The 19584-nt window shown below is 40.4% G+C and overlaps 1 protein-coding gene across 1 annotated transcript; it reads right to left on the bottom strand.

Moving 5' to 3' along the window:
• Positions 1–804: 804 nt before the first annotated feature.
• Positions 805–19379, bottom strand: LOC116717263 (R-spondin-3-like). The gene is made up of 6 exons (XM_032558498.1): positions 18371–19379; positions 11623–11817; positions 10707–10850; positions 10463–10609; positions 8940–9125; positions 805–2787 (listed from the first exon to the last, which is right to left on the bottom strand). The coding sequence occupies exons 1-6, from the start codon at positions 18468–18470 to the stop codon at positions 2576–2578; spliced, it is 984 nt and encodes a 327-aa protein (XP_032414389.1). The 5' UTR covers positions 18471–19379; the 3' UTR covers positions 805–2575.
• Between the last annotated feature and the right edge of the window lie 205 nt (positions 19380–19584).

Here is a 19584-nt window from a genome sequence, read left to right on the forward strand (position 1 = left end):
AAAACGTCCCAAAGTCAGAACATCTAATAGCCTACTTTTATGGGATATCTGCTATGCCCTGCAGCATGTCAGGGTATGAAGACATTTTAAGAAAGTACAAAAACAAAGATGAATTCACGAGAAGGTATACTGTTATAAAAGGCATGAAAACCTCTAAGTCAATGTGTACCTTTCAATCTGTTGCATACATAGACTGGTATAGATGGGGTACCAAAAACTGGGCTCATTTTCTTTTAAATCCAGCACTGAGGGTGGTAGCCAAAACTGGGATCCCAAATCAGCAAGATATGAACTAGAGTTCTTTGGAAATTCAGCTAAATAATTATAAATCACATCTGCATTGATCACATGAAGACGTATACAAACAATACCTAAAAAAGATCTGGCAAATGTATCATACGTTTACATTATTTCACTCCTGCTTAATCGACAATAGTGGAAACAAATTCTCAACCAGAAGTCATGGTCACAAATCAGAAACTGAACAGCTTTAGGAGCCACAGTTTTATGATATGTGCTCACTCTCTTTTGCTCAACCACTCAATGAATCAACAATTTACACATTTAACTTTTAATATCTAAAGCTGCTGAAATTTACAATGACTAATCATAAATTCACTAGTTGATTATTAAACATGGCAGGCTATCAACCACTTTATGACACCGCTAGATAACACAGAACCATGTTTGTTTCTCAACAAGCTAACTCTGGACTGTCCCAGCAGTTCTTAGGTGATTACCATTGTTGCTAATCAGCTAAGAACTAATCAGGGTTTATGGAGCTGGACAAACAACACGCACAAATAGAAACCATTACAGCTTTATTTTACATACAGTTTGGTTTTTTTGTTCTGGTTGATGAGCTTTATTTGGAGCACAGAATCTATTTACACAAAAGGAGGGGAGAAAAAAAAAAGTGCTCCAGAAGCTTTAGCACTTCTTTGGATAAACTTTGTTTTCATCCCAGATGCACATATTTCAGTTTTGGACACGGCACTCAGCTTTCCCTACACGTGTCGGTATGAAGCTGGCAAGAGCTAATACTCATATTTTTGTTCTTTACAAAATTTGCACCAGATAGATCTACACAACAAGTACAACAATAATAATAAACTGTTCTACACACAGTCTCTTGCAGAAGTATTTACGCACTTTGAACTTTTTTTTTTTTTTTTACATTTTGCCGAGTCACAAGCACAAACGTCCAGATATTTCATTTGGATTTTAAGGGACAGCCCAACAAGTGGTGAATAGTTGTGAAGTAAAAGGTAATGTGCTAAAAACGTTTAACTTTGGTCACATCCAACCAGAGCACCTTTTACCACAGATGTGTTCTGTACCTAACATGGCTAAAGGTTTGTGGTAAACAGGACTCCTCATTGCTTTGCTTTAACAAGTGTTTTCTTCTTGACACTCATCCATTAAGATACATTTTGGGATTTACCTTTGTCCTCTTGACTGCGTCTTAGATTTATGTTCTCCTTTTCTGATAGGACACCCAAGATATGGGTGTCCTATCAGTTAAGATGGACACCCATATCTTGGTAGATTTGCAGTGGTGCTATACTTTTCTAATTTTATGATGGCAAACTAAACAGTGTGTCATGTGATTTTTAAAGCTTGGTTTACTGGTTTGTAACCTAACACTGCTTTAAAAGCCTCTACGACTTTATTCCTGACCTGCTTGCTGTGCTCTTTGTTCACTAATGTTCTCTAACAAACTTTATTATAACCTATTCCTGTGTTATAATCAGATTAAGTTATGAAAACCTTGAGTTTATTTACAAATCAGGTGACATCTGAAAGCAATACATTGTTTTGGACAATATCTTGTCCAAAGAAATGTGTTGTTGCTTATGGACAAAGCAACAATTGGAGACTGATGTGTCACATCAGTCACAAATATGTGACTGATTTCTAATATATGCGACTGATGTCACACATATTAGATTAAAGGGGTTGAATGCAAGTCGCACTATTCAAATTTTTATTTGTAGAAAAAAGATAAAATTATAGATTTTCTTTTCATTTCACAATTTGAACCACTTTCTGTTGTTCTGGTACATAAAATCTCTGTAAAATACATTGAAGTTTATGGTTGTAGAGCAATAATAAAAAAAAAAGTTCAGTGGATGTAAATGCTTTTGCAAAGCACTGTGATGCTGTAAAATCAATCTACATTTGGAACCAAAGATACACATCGTTGTACCAAAGCTCCATTAAATAACCGTATGAACAAGCACATATGTCTCCATCTTAGTCAGTTTGTCTGACAGTCCTCTGCAGTCGCAGAGTGTTCCCAGTTTCCAGACAGCAGTGTCTCCGTAAAGCTTTCACGTGAGACACTTTGAACGGTGATGCAGTTTTTGAGATCAAAGGGGCTTATTACAGTCCATGAATAACGCTGATGTAATAACGGTCTGTTGAAACCATACAAGTAGCAGCAACACCCCTGTAAGGAGGGGTCAAAAAGGGGAGACATAGTGGGTGGGGGCAGGAAGGGTTGGGATGTCATGGAGCAGGAAGGAAGGGGAGACAACCAGAGGGGGGGGTCGGTCGTCGTCTGTCCCCAGCTTTATTGCACGAGGCCGTCTTCAGGAGAGATTGTCTGTGAGTCGTGGCCTCTCCGGTGTCGGTTCTCTGTTTTGTTCCTGTTATCAGAGTCTTCCCGTTCACCCGCATCCCTGTCCCGCTCCCGCTTCCTCTCCCTCCGTCCCTCCTGGCTCTCCTTGTCCTTGCGGTTGTTGCGATTCCTCCTCTCTTTTCGGTCGGACTTCCTCCGTGTTCCTGAAAACCGAGGAAATTTGACAAGGAAGACGATTAGTGTCGTTCAGTTGAGTTCATTGCTAGTCATACTGAAGTTATTTGTTGATAGGAATTTTATCAGGATAAAAGTCATAGTTTCAGTGCATAAATTTGGTCTTATTAAAGAATAAAAAGGAAATGTCTCGCAGTTAAAACCAGCTGTTTACATACACTGTAATTGCAACCAAGAGTAAACACTATGGGAATGTTCAGCCACCATACTGCTAAGGAAGAATCAGGTTCTGTTGCTTTCAGATGAACAAACATCTCAAAACATCAGACAGGAAGTTAGAATTTGGGCACAAGTGGTTCTTCCAAATGCACAACACAGTTCTTAGCTCTGTCCCATGAGATATTTGTGGCCAGGTTTGTGTAAGCAACGTGGCCGTTAAACCTGATTCAATTAGGCCAGTTCTGCCTGGAGGAACAGACCCAAAGGTCCGCAAACTATTGTGGACATCTTGGAAACCAAACATGTTTTGCCTAACGTATAAAGTTTAAAAGACAATCTTAAGAAAATGTATTTCAACTTCTGAATGTAAAGAAAACAAAAAACAAAACAAATATATATATATATAAAACAGGATTAACTCTGCTAATATCTGATTACATAAATCAGGAGAAATTTGGTCATATTTATTCTTAGGCAGCAAGTGAAAAATCTCATCTTTTACACTGTATTTGTTTAAATCTGATTTTAATTGTAAATCCCAATATGAATTTATATGAACATAAATTCATATTTCATGTCATATGAATTTAATAAATCTTAAATAAAATTCCCGTAACTGCAGGAACCACAAAAACAGACTGAAACCCAGTCCTAACTCCAAATCAGGAGTGTTGTTTATTTTTTTTTACCACTAGGTGTCAGTCTTTATCAAGAAGTAGCTGCTCCGCTGTCAGCCTGTCAGCTATTGTGGCACTCTGCATGTGATGAGCAGACCTTTGTCGAAAATAGAAAGCCTTTAAATAACACCCCCTCAAACCTCCAACCCGTCACCCCCAATTTTATCTGTTCTTGCAACACTGTCTCATAAACAAAAGTGGGAGTTTTTGGAATGCTGAAGGTTTTATCTCTGCCTGAGCCGTGGTTATTAATGATAATAACAAGATATACCCTCAGGGAGGTTGGAGACGGGACCTACGAGTGAAAGCAGAGGAGGCCCTTTCCTGTTGTTGTACGGGTGGCGCTCATGTGTGAGTGGAACGGAGCAGCACGGCCTGCTGTTGGCCGCCTGTTTGGGGATTGTGAAACTGCTGAAGTAGGCAGTGGGCTCAGACACAGGGAGAGAGAAAAAGAGAGATCTGTCTCTCCTGTCTGCAAGCTTTTTTGCCTCCTGCCTCACCCCCTACATGCATTAATCAAGGCAGGTCTCTGGTTGGACCTGAAACCAGGTCCGACTTAAGCCTTTTACACTGGTGTTACAAGAGTCTCCCTAACTAGTGTGCAACGTTTCCTGCTAGACTTTCTGAGGAGAAAAGAGGCCTTGAGATGGAAAAGGGAACACAACAATGTTCAAGTGTTGACTGCAACAGATGGCTTGTTTTCAGTACAACAGAAGTGATAGCAAATGGAGCCGGTTTCATGGATGGATGAGCCGATGGATAGATGGATGGACGGGGTAATCTGGTCCACTGACTCATCCAGGGTATGCCCTCATCCTCTATAAACACAGGAAGTCCCCTTCGCTCTCATTGTTTTCTCTGTCCTGACACTATAACTATTTACAAGTTCAGTGGATTAGTCATACTGTAGCCCCAGTGCTTTTGTTGAACCAGAGCAGAAACCTAATCCATGCCAGTGTTGAGATGATTAGCAGAGTGTTTATCAAGCCAACATGCATTTGGTTTGCTGGAACAGTTTCCGACAGGCTAAACGTAAACTGTGAGTGGACGTGCGGATAACGGTCCGTGAATGGGACACCTGCGTTGTTTTACAACATTTACCATAGACACTCTCAAATTTCCATTTGCTATGAGTTGCTATCAAAAACCTGAAGTTACAGAGAGCTTGGCTTGTTCAAAAATAAAAAAAATCTCTATTTATCGCTCGAAGGTTGAAGTTTGGGATAATTAATTTTCTTGGAACCAATGTCTGTCTCATAGGACTTATATCTGCTTAATGATTAGGTGGCGATGGTGGAAGGAGTTCGATTCTGCGGATGAAGCAAGACACTTCATCCACCTTGCATCACCAGCTTGTGAATGTGTGCATGAATGGGAATGACTGATTTCATTGTAAAGCGTCTTTACATTGCATTAGTGCAAAAAGTTGTGAACAAGTTGTCTGGGTCATGCGTAATAGTAGGATAGCTTGCGAGATGTGGTCACTGATCTGGTCTGTTGTGGTGACAAAAGATCTGATCCAAAGTTAGTCAATTTACTGGTTTGTACCTAATGACCCTTAACCTATAAGGTCATGAGATGTGGACTGTAACTGAAAGAGCTGAAAGGCTGAAAGGAAAGCCCTCAGTACGGTGGTTGGATGAAGAGCGAATGTAAGCAGCTTGAGGTGGAATCACTGCTTCTCAGCACTGGAAGGAATTGGTTTGGTTCAAGGATATGATCTTTGGAGGTTTTCCGTGCAAGTAGCACTCGGAGAAGACAGTGGGACAGAATTTGCTGGAGGGTCTATAAGTCTCTTCTGACCTGGAAACACCTTGGGAGGAATAAATCCACAATCCATTTTTTTATTGACGTGAAAAAATCGATATGCAAAGAAAACGGCAAAATTCCAAGTGAAATGTCTGCTCCTAAATTTTATTTGTAGACATCCACAGATTTTTTTTGACAACACAGTTGATAAGTGTTTAGGATTGAATTTATTCCTGAGGCAGATTTTTGAGTGATCAGGATAGGATGGTTTTAGGCTATGGTCAGATATGTTTTGGTCAAGATGGACAATGTTGATAATGAAAAGGGAAGGGTCTGATAACAGAGTCTTGAGGTACCCCTAGTTTGACAGAAGCTGTATTCGGAGTGTTATCAAATGTAACAAACTGCTTCCTGTTAGATAAATAGTACTTAAATCAGGAAGGAGTTGTACTGGTCATACCAGGTAGGGGATAACAAGAGATGTCTGAAAAAAAACCCCTGATTGGTCCAAAGTTTTGAAGTAAGAAGTAAAACAGTGTGTGGGACAGTGTGCTCACACAGAAAAAGCTATCCACCAGTGCTGTGGTTCTCTCAGAAATGATGAATACCAGTTGCAAGAACATGTTGCATTTGTTGTCTTGTTTCCCAGCATAAGTTTGTCTGTAACAGCAGCTTGTAGAAATCAAACACAAAGACACAAAGAAAAGCTGTAGTGAAAAGAAACACTCAGGGAGGTAATAACTGAAAAACCATCATGTTGTGTGTCGCTGACAGACAGAGAATAAGTGTTCAGATGGATATTTAAAGAGACACTGTGGGTTTTATGTTGTTACATCCTCTGTGGCAGCCGTTCAGTCGGTGGGGGAGCTTTTGGCGGGAGACAGACCGGGATTAAAGGCCTTGGGCTGTCCCATAAGTGGAATGCCTGCTGCATGGCTGCCAGGATGTCACCGTGGGGGTTGTGGTGTGAGTAATGCTCACTCACTCAGACATATACATACATACATGCTGAGTGGATGACTGGCGGTAGCTTGTATAGCTATATGTTTCTCAGTGTGTCTTTTTCTGCATGTGTTGAGCCCTGTAGACAGACAAATGGTCCATCTGGCTACAGAGACCTGGAAGGTGAAGCTTAGTACCACTGAAGGAGAAATTAGTCAGAAATCATTTGAGGGAAGACAAAAGAGGATGTGTGGGTATGTGTATTCATATTCAGTGGATTGTGATGAAGCTCAACTGGATGTCAGAGCTGATAGATCTGCACATAAAGGCCTGTGGGATGTCAGCAGGAGGCTTGAGAGGATCCTTATTATAGCTGTTGATTAATTATGCAAAATGAGATACTCAGCAGTTTATATAAAGATTAATGAAATACTACAGATGTCTGATTTTTCAGATTGTTTCATGAGTTCATTCTCAACTTTCTCAAACCGCATATAACTCAGCAAGAGGTATGCAAAGTAAATACAGAAACAGTATCACCAATACTAATCCCAATCCCAATATCAATACCAATACCAATATGCTCAAGTATGACATATCATCAAGATACTAACTTTTAAGAGTTTTTGTGTTTTTTTTCTTTGGAATTATTTTGATAAAATCTGAGACAGATTTTAGATAAAGTTTAATAGATGGCTACAAAATACTTTTATAACAAAACACAATAAACAGAAACAATAGAAGAACAAAAGAAATATTATCAATATTTTGGATCAGTCTGCTCACTTCTAGTGCTTTGATGCAGAAATGACTCTAATAATTGAATTCCTCCTTTTCTGTTGGTTTCAAAACCACAAACTCCATCTAGGGACCAGCGGTAAATTTTTTTTCTTCTTGTGAAACAAAAAAGAATGTACAGAATTGTAAAATAAGGTGTCAAAGAAAACTTGAAGTTGGTGTCACTAGGGAAAGTCTGATTGGTGCACCTCTAAAGAAGTAATAGGAATAAAAAATGCATAAAAAAGGAGAAGAAGATGTGAAAAAAAAAAAATTTGCCAACTACAGGAAGAGGAAAAGGAGACGCAGGCTGTGGGAGGGGGGAGGAATATAGAAGCTAAAGGAGAAAGCACAAAAAGAGGAAGAAGGGAAGAAGGATGTATCAGTGTTGGAGGGCTGCTGGAGGATTACTGGGGGCTCTCTGAGGTCAGGCCACTGACCCCCTAGCGTGTGCAGAACGTAAACACCGAGGAGAGGATGCGCCGAGGCAGATAATTAGCCTCCATTCACTGTGGAGTCTCTTGGAGATCAGGCAACTGAGTAATCATGAGGGTAGCACTGATAAGAGCGGTCTGCTCTCTCCGTCTCACTCTGGTTGCATCAGTTTCAGTCAAATCCAAATTAAAGTCCCAGGTCTCGGTCTGAGTGAATCAAAGTGCCACTGCAAAGCTGATGGCTTTCCTCGGCGTGTGTCTGCATGAAGGTCATGTGTGTGAAGGGATGTGCATTGAGATGCTGACAGACAGTGATTAAATGCAAGACTGAGGTTACATTTCCCAGTCCAACTCGTATCAGCTCTAGAGCGCTGGAATTTGAGCGCCTAGAAGCGTGTGCAGTTGTCTGGCCTGTTTAAAGCACACACAGCCTAGCTTTAGCTGGGCATATATGTCCTGCTATTGTGTGTGTGTAGGGGTGTATGGAGCAAATTATCGTGTGTGCATTAGCAGCTGTGGGGATAACCCAATACTGATCCCCTGGTCGCCTCGTGCCTCCCAAGAGGAGGATGTTGATGTTGAGCTGGCTGTCTCTGCTCCAGAGCCAACTGCTTTTTGCCGCATCACACACACACGCACACCCAAACACACACCCATACAAGCACAAGCACAGTGTTTGTTCTGTAAGTGTGAGGCCCCAAGGGACTGGATCTCAGCCTCCTACCCTGACTGCAATTTGTCATGTAAAACTGCAGAACCCCCAGAGGAAAAAAAAAACACAACGAGCCGTAGCCAACAACCGACCACCTCGGTACCCACAATTGCACCAAACCCCCCACCCCCCAAAAACTTCCAAGTGGTTGTAAAAGTGCCGCAGGCTGCAGATTTCAAAAAGACAAGCCTTGTCTGAAAGCAGTTTTCACACCGTTTATTAGAAATCATCACACTATTCCCTGTTTACTGAGAGCACAGAGAGAGGCTTTCACTGTTTCAAACCTAAAGTGGGGTCTGGAGGGGAAAGAAACCCCCACAAACTATACAAGGTGAATATTGCAACATCCCGCAATGGGCACCCCCTCGTTTGTGCTCCCCCCGCTGTTCTGACTGCAGCCACAATGACAGTGGTCTGAGTAAACAGTCAGAGTCCTGAGCGGAAGACAGGCTTATTCTGGTTGTACAAACTGAAGCAGACAAACTGGAATGCATAGAGCTGAAACTGAGCCATGTACTCCAAACACAGCATTGGCAGTGAACCTGAAGGATTGGGAGCCATTACCACTGGCTGGATTGGTGGCTTTAATCGATACGTACAGCTTTTAGTGTCACATTGGCCCGAAGGGTTCTTTAATGAGGAGAGAGAAACAGCGAGGAGGTTTTATTTACCTGGACATCTCTTTTTCTTGACCAGACACTCTTTGACCTCAGAGATCTCTGGGCAGGGATTGCCAAACGGAGATGGATACTGCAGGACCTGCCTTGTGCGGGTCTCCTGGCCCCGTCTGAAGCCGCAGGTTCTGCCCGACCGAGAGCAGGGGCTCCACTCACTCCACTCGCCCACCTCGCAGTGCACTAACAGAGGAAACGCGGAAAGGGAGAGGTGACAGTGAGGACTAAGTTGGTCTCCGTTTCTTAAGCACAAAGTATATTCATTCATCTAAAACATTTTCACATATTGAATGTGCTTTAAGGAGATTTGGCATTGGCATTGGCAACTCACTATTCTTTGATCTAAGCCACTCCATTCAGCTTTCTTTCAGCATTACCCTGGATGCATATGGAACGTTATGTCTTCCAAAAATGGCTGTACTTTCTCCATTCTTTCATAAAGGCCAGATTTATGTAGTACACAACACAAGCCCCCCGATGACATATTCTCCTCCCTGAGCGGTAGATCTATACCGCCCCTCCACAGTTACCTCTCCTTGCTTAGCTTGTCAGTTTAGGTTGACAACCATGTCTTAGTGCATTTATACACATACAACTAGACTGAATTTATTAATTAGAACTTAATTAGAACCTAGGTAATCAGTGCATCTACTTTTTTTTAGAAGTATCTGAGTAAAGGCGGCAAATATGTTGAAAACCATGTATTATGTTTCCCAATCAGGCACTATTATTGTGGTTGTTTATGCCCAGTCTCAATAAAAGACGCAGGTGCATCTCAATAAATTAACAATTATATTTGTTTCAGTAAAAAGTTCATTAATTTGACTGATATTTTCAAACCTTTATTTCTGATGATTATGATAATTTTCCACTTAAAGTTGATGAAAACTCGACATTTAAGATTCGAATATAACATATGGTAACACCAACAGGAAACACTATCAAAAAAATTGGGGCTTAATGTTGGATCAGTCTGAAGCCTGTAAAATCTGAAAAGTATATTTAATACCTACTTACATTTAGCTGTTTTGCTGTTTTGGTTCTTTTGGGCCGAGAAATTAACCTCTTCTTAACCCAAATTCCAATTCACTGCGGTTTATGTTTGTAGTTAAACATAATTGTGGATGAAAACACACAAAAAAAATCTTATTTGATGCAAATTACAGACCAAATACTTGGAAAGAATCTCCATAAGGTATGCTTTGGCCTTTAGGGATTTTGACTTGCACTTGGTATTTGCTATCTTTTTGATTTAATTTTTTACTTGAAATTACAAAATCTTCACAGATTAATGTATAAAAAGCGGAAAGGAAGCAAACTTAATATTTGTTAATGCTACTTTATGGAGATGGGGTGACATAAAGTAAATCTGTGTTAGTTACTGTCACTAAGCATACATATACTTTACAAATTTGTAAATTCAGCCCATCATTTATGTTCCTTTTAAATTGCGCAGTTATTGAAGACAGTTTTAGAGTGTTATTCGTGCAGATGCGCTAACCCTCTCACTCTGGATTTACCTTGTGGTGTGCACTCCATTAGTTTGTCATTGGGTTCATAGTCATCTGGACAGATATGGTGGCACCTTCCATTCAGCTGATAAAGGCCAGGCCGGCACCGGTTGCATGTGTCACTGTTCACACACGATTCACACTCCGCAGAACATCCTGCAGGCACGGTCACACCACTGAGCTCAGCAAACCTCAAGAAATTCCCACTAATTTTCCCAGAAGCCTTGAAAAAAGTAAAAAATGAGACACTCACTGAGAACGCACTCCCTCTGTGCGTCACTGTGGACCATGCCTACAGGGCAGCTGTCCAGGCACTTGCCCAGGTGAAGGTAAAACCCCATTCGGCAGCGCGTGCAGAAGTTCTTGTTAAAGCACGAGTCACACTCTGACCTGCACTCTGATGAAAAAAAAAAAAAAAAACACCATCAATGATTATTAAAACATCCGTAGGTAAGTTGATGTTTCGTAGGTTGATGTAGGTAGGTTGATGGCTGGCTGTAGCAAGGAAGCAAGTTTTCTGAGCACATTTCTTCATATTGCCATGTTGGAGTAGTCTTAGAAGTAAATTAGAGCGAATGCCGCTGGTGTACCGCAAATCTGAAATGCCTACAGAAGTGTTCGTAGTACTTGAACATTTCCTCACATCACTACCAAATATAGAGTGATGTGGTCACGATCATGTGAAGTATTAGTTTACCAGTTATTGGACACCTGAAGGCAATTGGTTGCACTGGATTTCTTTAGAGTAAACAGAGCTGAATAAAAATGCAAACTATAAAATTTCAATAAACTTCATCATACTCCTTTTCAGACTCACAGTCACCGAATAAGTGGTGTATTTACATGTATTTGAGTATGTAAATTTGATAGTAAGGTATTGTATTTACACTTAGAAACATGAAAGTCTTTTTTATTATTATGTTTTGTTGGTGAAATGTCTGTCTGAAATAAATCATCATCATCATCATCATGTTCAATATGTAATGTGACAAAATGTAAAAAAAAAGAAAAAAAGCTTGGGGTATGTTTAATGATTATATTATCCCTTTTACATAAAAAACATAAAAGAAAATCCAGCACAATGTTATCATTCAGTCAAAGTTGGGTTTAGACTTCAGCTAAAGCACTCCATTGTGTTTCTCTCAATTTGTTGCTAGCTTTTTACTCACTCGTACACGTGTTTCTCTCAGGGGACCGGGTGCCGTAAAAGCCGGGAGGACAGGAAGTCATGCACACCCCGATCTGTTTCATCCCGATCCTCTCCAAATGCATGAAGAGACGAGGCTTGCAGGACAGACAGCCATTGTAGTCCGAGCAGGTCAGGCAGCCACTCTGCTGGCACCCCAAGCTGCCACCAGTCATCGCTGTAGACAGAAACAGACAACTTTCATCATGATAAATGAAACACTAAGATTATATCTGAGAAAAGTGCAACTCCCGGGGTTTGACCAGCCACATGGCAACTTGTTGATTGGTTTTACAAGTTCTATGACAGGCAAAATGTGTCATAATTCAGTCTCACACTTTCAGATGCAGTCGATGCTGGCCTATTGAAAAATGCATGACAGGGTAAGTCCTGATTTTGTCAAACATCAAATAGTGTCACTTAGTCAAAAACTGAAATAAAAAAAATAAACGGTCTTTGAATGCCCCTAACCAGACAAAAAATGATAGTGATGATAGTTAACTTAATCAGAACATAATCAGGCATCACAGCTATTAGCTGGAGACACTTCAAGCATTTGACATACCGAGCTGAGTAAAACATCGCAAACAGAAACTCATTTGTTTAATGTATATATGGCATTTCTAAGCTGTGATGCTCATGCTGTAACTGTTTGCACCATGTCCAACAAAATGGTGAATTCTAAATTACCAGACTTGTGTATTTGTTTTTTACCAAATACAACATAATTTACAATGTCATTGAAATGAAAGGCAGATAAACAACAGACTTGAAGATATTACACATAAATATCATAAGTGGCAACCTGTCCTACTTAACGAAGAGCCACTCTGACAACTCTGATTTTAGTTTGTAGTAAAAATTATATTACAGTGTAGATGTTTCAAAAAATATATTCAAGTCTTTCCGAAATGACACTACTGTGCACATGAGACCCCTCTGCACTTCAACCTTAAACACTGCATCAAACCTATATAACAAAATAAAGACATATTGGTGGTTTATTTGTTGTGGACTGAACCTTACTATGGATTTTCTAATCATACTGACCAGTCAAATCAATCCTGCCACAGAGTTTGATTCACAAAGCCACAATGTTCATACTCTCATACATTGATCAGCTGAGCAGTAGGCAAAATTAGGGCTAAGTGCCTTGCTCAGTGGCACATCGATATGTGTTAGGGAGAAGCTGAAGTTAAAACCATAACTTCTCTACTCTGTTAGAGCCACCACTAAAAACATGCAGTTTCTTCAACATCTGCATCTCTTAAGTCTGTAACAAGGACTAATGAATCGAGCTTTATCTGTTGTTTTCAACATAAACATCAGAAGAATGAACAATAATTAGCAAAAAAGCTGAATGTCAAACACTTCACTATGGGTGTTATTTACCCAGTCATGCACACCTCGAACTCTTACATCAACAATTGGACATAAAAGTTTATTCACGTCGACAGCAGGTTTTAGACATCTGTCTTGAAACTTCAACCTTGCGTGGAGCAGATCAGTGTAGCTGCTACAAGTTATGTCATGAAATCAGGCTGAGTACATCGATCATGCAGGTCACGCCGTGCATAATGCAGCATTTCAGCAGTAGCTAGCATTACAGTAATGGTTTCCTCTGTTGTTTTCTCTTTACCTCAAGGAACATCCCAAACCTTAGATGTCAAAATGACTAAGCCAGGTTCAGATAAATTACGGAGTAAAATGAAGTCCACAGATCTTTTTCATATTAGATAGAAAAGCCTTTTATTGATGTCAATAAGGTATACCAAGATCAGAAAATGTTATGGTTTTAAAACAATTGAACCTTTATGTCATATCCATCCTTTGATTTGACGCCACAGAAAGAGTCAAAGGAAACACGGAGGGACACACAAACCCTCATCCCTTCTCATCTCATAAGGGCTATTTTCCTAAAAGTCCTATGGGACAATCAAGATGTTTTAGGTAAATGTGAGATGGGCCTTTTACCTTCCTTATGGTCAGCAGTTTTTTCGTCTATAACCTCTCTCAAAAATGTTAATTTTCCTCAGTCAGTCTGTCACTGTAATATGATGAACACTGACACTATCTGATATATGTGAGGTCTGAAGTGGTTTTAATGTTGTTCTGGATTCTGTTGCGACCTCCTGGACTCGTCATCCAGGTGCTCTTGGAGTATTTTGGTATGTGGGCCATTCCCGAGAAGCTTCCTACTGTACTTTCACTTCACGCCATGATGAATCTGCACATGAGTCCCTCAAAAGTAAGCTCAAGCCAAATCCAAAAAACAAATCTCAGCCTTTCCTTTGATATTTGCATCTACAGATGCGTCCAATCAGAGCCACCTGCAGCATCATATTATGTTCTAGAACTGCAAAAAATACTTCTCCCATTTCATGTTACTTGACCTAGTTGAGGTAATTCTCCGTCCCCATCCCTAAGGATGTTTATAAGGTACAGCAGTGCATCATGGTGGGCTTAGGATTAGGGTTTGGTTTTCCTCCGTCATCCTAGCATCACATGGTGCTGCTTATAAACTTTGTGTATTTCTCAATTCAGGCCTTAGCTGCCAGTTCATCATAGATCATAGAAACTTTGTTTGAAATATCTTGACTGTCTTTACAAGAGCCGTCCACTGGCTGACTTGCATTCCTGCTAAGCTGCTCAGAGACAGGAATTCAGTCAGGCTAAACCTCAGCTAGACTGCCTGCATCTCTGTAGCGCACCAAGGAAGACGAATACATGGGAAATGAGCAGGTTTTCATCTTTGTTTGAATTATGAAATGACAGAAGAAACACTTAAGCAATTGTGTTAGAGGGGCAGTTATATGAAAAATGTAAACCTATTTATCTAGGATTGTTCACATATTGATGTTTAATCGTATATTTTATTCATATCTGGAAGATAAAGTGATCTAACTGCATTTCAACCACAAAAATGAACCTCCTTTTATTCACAAAACATGTTTTTCTATCTTAGGAATAACTTTAAGATCCCCCCAAAAATTTAGGATTTGTAAATGTCTGAAATGACTTCAATGAGACACTTATTGCAGCGATAACAGGTCTGACGTTTGCACCTCAATGAGATCGAGATCTTAATTTCGATTCAGTCCAGCTCTACTATTTCTTAATTTGGGTCAATTTTTATTTTATTTATTTATTTTTTTTACACATGGTTCCCACATTTTACAAAACCATGCGCTGATGTGATAAAATTCATGGTGGACTATGTGACGGCAAACTGTCCAGGTCCTGCTGCAGCAAAACATCCCCAAACCATCACACTTACACCTCTACTTTGTTTGTGGCAACATCGGATGTCCAGATATTTGACTTCCAATTAGTCCTCATCAGAAATACATATTTTGGAAAAAAGATGTTACAAAAAGTTTTTGATGTTTTTTTTTCTTCAGTCTTGTTATGGTTTATTCATCCTACTTGGGTTATTCTGCATTGCTATAGTTCATTTTAAGTGTCCAAACATGTCACAAAAATGAGTTTTTTCACATGAGTGTATCTCTCTTCTACATTGTATCATGCAAACATCACCAATGACACACACAGATACACGACCCCCCCACACACACACACACTACGTACGCCCAGAATTAAAATAGTTTTTGTAGGCATCATCATCATCATTGCACACCGGAAGTTTGTGGCTTGGGTTCTGTCTACTGCTTGCCAATCCTGCTCTGTTAACTGAGAGGTCATTGACTCTTCTTTGAGTCCTATCCCCCTTTTTGTCCCTCCTGGTCTGTATTCATTCCCCAAAGCAATCGCTCCAACCTCCCTAAAAGTGTAGGATATCTGCATCTTTGAAGGGAGTTTGTGGAGATGTTAAATTAACTATTTATTGGACCATGGAAAGGTTAGGTGACTGCACTCTACTCTATGTAAGAATGAAGGTGACGTTGCTCTCTCATCTACGAAGCAGCATGGACCAAGGGATGCTTTGAAAGGCAGCTGAATGGGTTCAGACTGAAAGCACACTTCGTTTATTTGTGTTGGACAGCGGTCGCCTGACGGGTGCCTTAAGATTTGTCTTCTGCACAGAATGCCGCCAGCATAGTCTGTTCTTGAGGAAAACTATCATAAACCAAGGTTTTGTCTAGATGACCTTCCTGTTTGCATCCTGCCAACCCTGTTCAGAGGGAGGTCTTAGTGCTGGGTAGAGGAAATAAACAGCTAAGGGTCCTGAAACCTCTAAGAGTACAAAGAACGCTGCATATTTGTACACGCAACACGGTTTATGCACCTGGAACTTTTTTTAAAATGTTTGGACAGTTTCAGTCAGTAATCATTTTCATTTGGATTTTACTGATAGAGCTTCACATGGTGCACCGAAGAGCAGGCCCCGTGTTTAATTTATTCTCAGTAGAAACATAGCTGTTTTATTGAAGAACATCAGTGACCAAACAGCAACATGAACACCAGACAGGGCAGGGAGAAGCTTAGAAAGAAATTAAAATCACAATTTGAGCAATGTTCCAATCTTTGCGCTTCAGAAACACAACTTTTTACCAAGTATTTTTGGTCTAGTTTCTAGTTTAAATATCTTAGTACTCTTGAAATAGACAAAAATAACTTATAACAAATTTTTCTACAAGCAACGGGAACTTGTTTTAAGTCAATTCTTCTGTAGTATTTATAAAACGTGCTCGTTCCAGAACTTAATTGCCTTGTTATAAGTGAAATAATCGTTTCTCTTTGATGAAAAAGTGACTGATACTTTTTCATCAATATTAAGAAACCATTGGCTTAAAACAAGCTTTTATATTATGCTGAAAAGTTACTTGTAAGTTAGTATAGACTTATTTCAAGTTTACTGAGAGTTTTGCACTCAGAACTAGACCAAAAATACTTGCCAAGATTTAGTTTTTTTTTTTTTTTAATTGTAGTTAGTTATTAACTACATGGTTTCTTAATGGAGACCGGCAGTAGTGGACTTCTTAAATCAGGCTTTTATGAAAGAGCGAAAAGTTAAAACCCACGGCTGGAAGAAATAAATAAAAAGTCCAGTTGGAAGTTTGCGGTAAGCCATGAGGGATACAGAGAACATGTGGACGAGGTTTTGCTACATCCTGCATCCACAATCCCTGTGTTTAAACTTGGTGGTGGAAGCATCATGCTGCGGAGATGCCTTTCTTCTGCAGGGACGTGAAAAGAAGCTAGAACTGTTGAGAAGATGCATGAAGCTAAATACAGGTCAATCCGGGACGAACACAAATGGTGGACTCTGAAAGACGTGAGACTAAAGTAGATGGAAGCATATTCACATGTTAGAACGGCTCAGTCAAAGTCCAAATCTAAGGGTGACTGACAATGTGAGACGGCATTCGAAAACCAATGTTCACCAAAGATTTAGACTGGGCTCGAGCTATGTTGCAAATAAGAATGAGCAAAACTAAAAGGTTCTTGAGTGAGGGGAGCGGAATACAAATGCACTCCACACTTTTCAGTTTTTGATGGACAAGAAATAAGAAGGTATGCATAATTGGGAACAGACGAAAAGAGATATGGCTAGTTGTGCACTTTTGGCACTCCACTGATGTCATTACAGAAACATTTCAAATAAGGAACTATTCCTGCTGTCCAAATCAGAGCTTTAATGTCAAATCAACATCTCCGCCCCAGGTGGAATGGATAAAAACATCACTCCAAAGCTCTGTCACTGCAGGTCACAGACAGCTTTCAGATATGCTGACAAGTGATACGTGGAATATTCCAGTTATCGCTGCTCTCCTCAAGCAGAATCAGTCACAGAGCCCATCTGGAGACCCTCAGTGATGCAAAGTGCGTGGGCAGAATAGAAAAGAAAGAAAGAAAGTTAAAAAAAAGCTTTATTTCATACTTATTTCAGAGAGGAGAGACCTGGTCAGAGCCCAAGAAATGAGACATGATGTTGGACTTCTGGGAGATAGATGGGAGAAGAAATGCCAGCAGAGCCTGGATGGAACATCTCCTCACCCCTGCTGACAGCTTTGCATTAACAGTCACAAGACGAGTTCAGATTATATGACTGCAGCCATCATCTGGAGAAATGTCTCCCAATTTAGAATAATGAGATGAACAGTGGGATATTCAACTCGTGGTGTCTGGACTGGATAAAGTTTTTTGCCTGAAATTTGCTGCGCTCACCGCTAGAGAGCGACGCAGGAAGCTGGAGCTCGAGCTCAGAGCGGCAGCTGCTGGACTGCAAGTGGCTCCACACTCGTTAAATCAACCCAATTAAGTTCAATCACAATAAAACAAAGATGATGTAACACAGAAAGTTGTGCAAAACAGAAAACGGTCTCCAGACGGAAATGCTGCAGATGTCATTGTTAATATTGCATAAAACACAAAAGAAAGAAGACAAGACAGTGCATTTCAGACACGTCTCAAGCTTATCCAGTCCTGTCTGTTACATCGGCGACTATATTAAGCGGAAAAAAAAATATTGTTGAATGAGTTACAAGTGTAAAAATATTCCACACAAACCTAAATAATAAGCGCTAATCATCTGGACCTGGAGAAGGCACGAAGAAACAAGTAAATAAATAATGAATGTTGGTTAAATTTACAAAAAGTTAAGCTATGATGCGGAAAAGGTTACCATAGATTTCTAAGTTAAAAACACAGACAGAAAAGGGAAGAATTTGAACAGCATTCCATAAATGAATGAATAAAAAAAAAAAACATTTTTATTTCTTCCAACCATATTTTGACCTTAACGTCAGACATCACGCCGATCTACTCACCTTTGTGCTGCCGGTGCCTGGAGGTGCTGTGCGGCTGACAACCAGAGTAATCCATGCAGTTCCAGATGATCAGAACAAAGGAGATCAGTTGTAATTGCATAGTAGCCCAGAGGTGAGACTCCTAAAGCCAATGTCAATGTTCACCAAAACAAGTTGGCGTTTCTTCTTCGTTTATTTTTTGTGTAAATGTTTTCCTCCGCCTAAAGAGGTTGAAGCTCGGAAGACTCCTAAACGCAGCAGGACGCAGCCCAGCTGTGTGGTGTTATGTGGTGGCTGTAGCGTACCGTGGCCCAATGATGCCTGGGCCGTTTAGACTGTAACATCCTGGATAGGGTCCACATATGTGCCGAGAAAACAAGTCCTCGTTAGAGGTCCGTTATCCGTTCAGAGATGGGAAACATTTCCTTTAAAAAACGAAAAGAGAGAAAAAAAACGCGCTAAAAGAAGCAACCTCCAATTTCATTTGTTGCGCATATACGCAGAAACAGAATTAAACATCAGCATGTGAGTTTTAAAAAAAACATTTAAAAAAAAGAGGTGAGTAGATATGCTAGGAAGGCTTTAGTGGAACACCGACGAAGCCTGAAAAGTTAAATCCATTCGTCCGAACTCAAAAGTAGGGAACCCTCTCCTCTCATCTGGTGGAGAGATGCGCCGTGCGTCCCAGAGTGTGTGGCTACGTTTACTGCGTCAGGCGCGCTTATTCAGCTCAGCATCACCTGGAGCACTCACAGGCGCAAGCAAATAAATAAAACAGACAAACAAGTAAACTCAGACAAAAAAACAATAATAAAAAAAAATCTCAATCAGTATGAGGAGTCATTAAAACTGATCTCCCAGCAGAGAGTTTCGCAGTTCTTGTAAAGCCGACACCTCCTCCTGCTGCTGCTTCACCGTGTGTGAACCAAAGTAAATCTCCGCAGTTTCAGCGCGTTTCTGCTTTGCGTGCAGGACCCATTCACTCCCTTGATGACTTCAGCCTTCTGCTCACTCTCTCTCTCTCTCTTTCTCTTGTCTCTCTCTCTCCTCTCTCTATGAGCTCTAAAGTTTATTTAGAGGGCATGCCCCCCGCGTCAGAGAGAGAGAGGGAGACGCACTGAACGGATTCAGATGCGCACTGTGCTTTCTCTTATTCCTCCTTTGAGTTTGTTCCTCTGCTGGTGCTCATCCGCAGTCTGAATGTGGAAACGATTGCTTGGATTATTGAACTATTT

This window comes from Xiphophorus hellerii, chromosome 3, assembly GCF_003331165.1.
Source record: "Xiphophorus hellerii strain 12219 chromosome 3, Xiphophorus_hellerii-4.1, whole genome shotgun sequence".
In the NCBI taxonomy this organism is placed as follows: domain Eukaryota; kingdom Metazoa; phylum Chordata; class Actinopteri; order Cyprinodontiformes; family Poeciliidae; genus Xiphophorus; species Xiphophorus hellerii.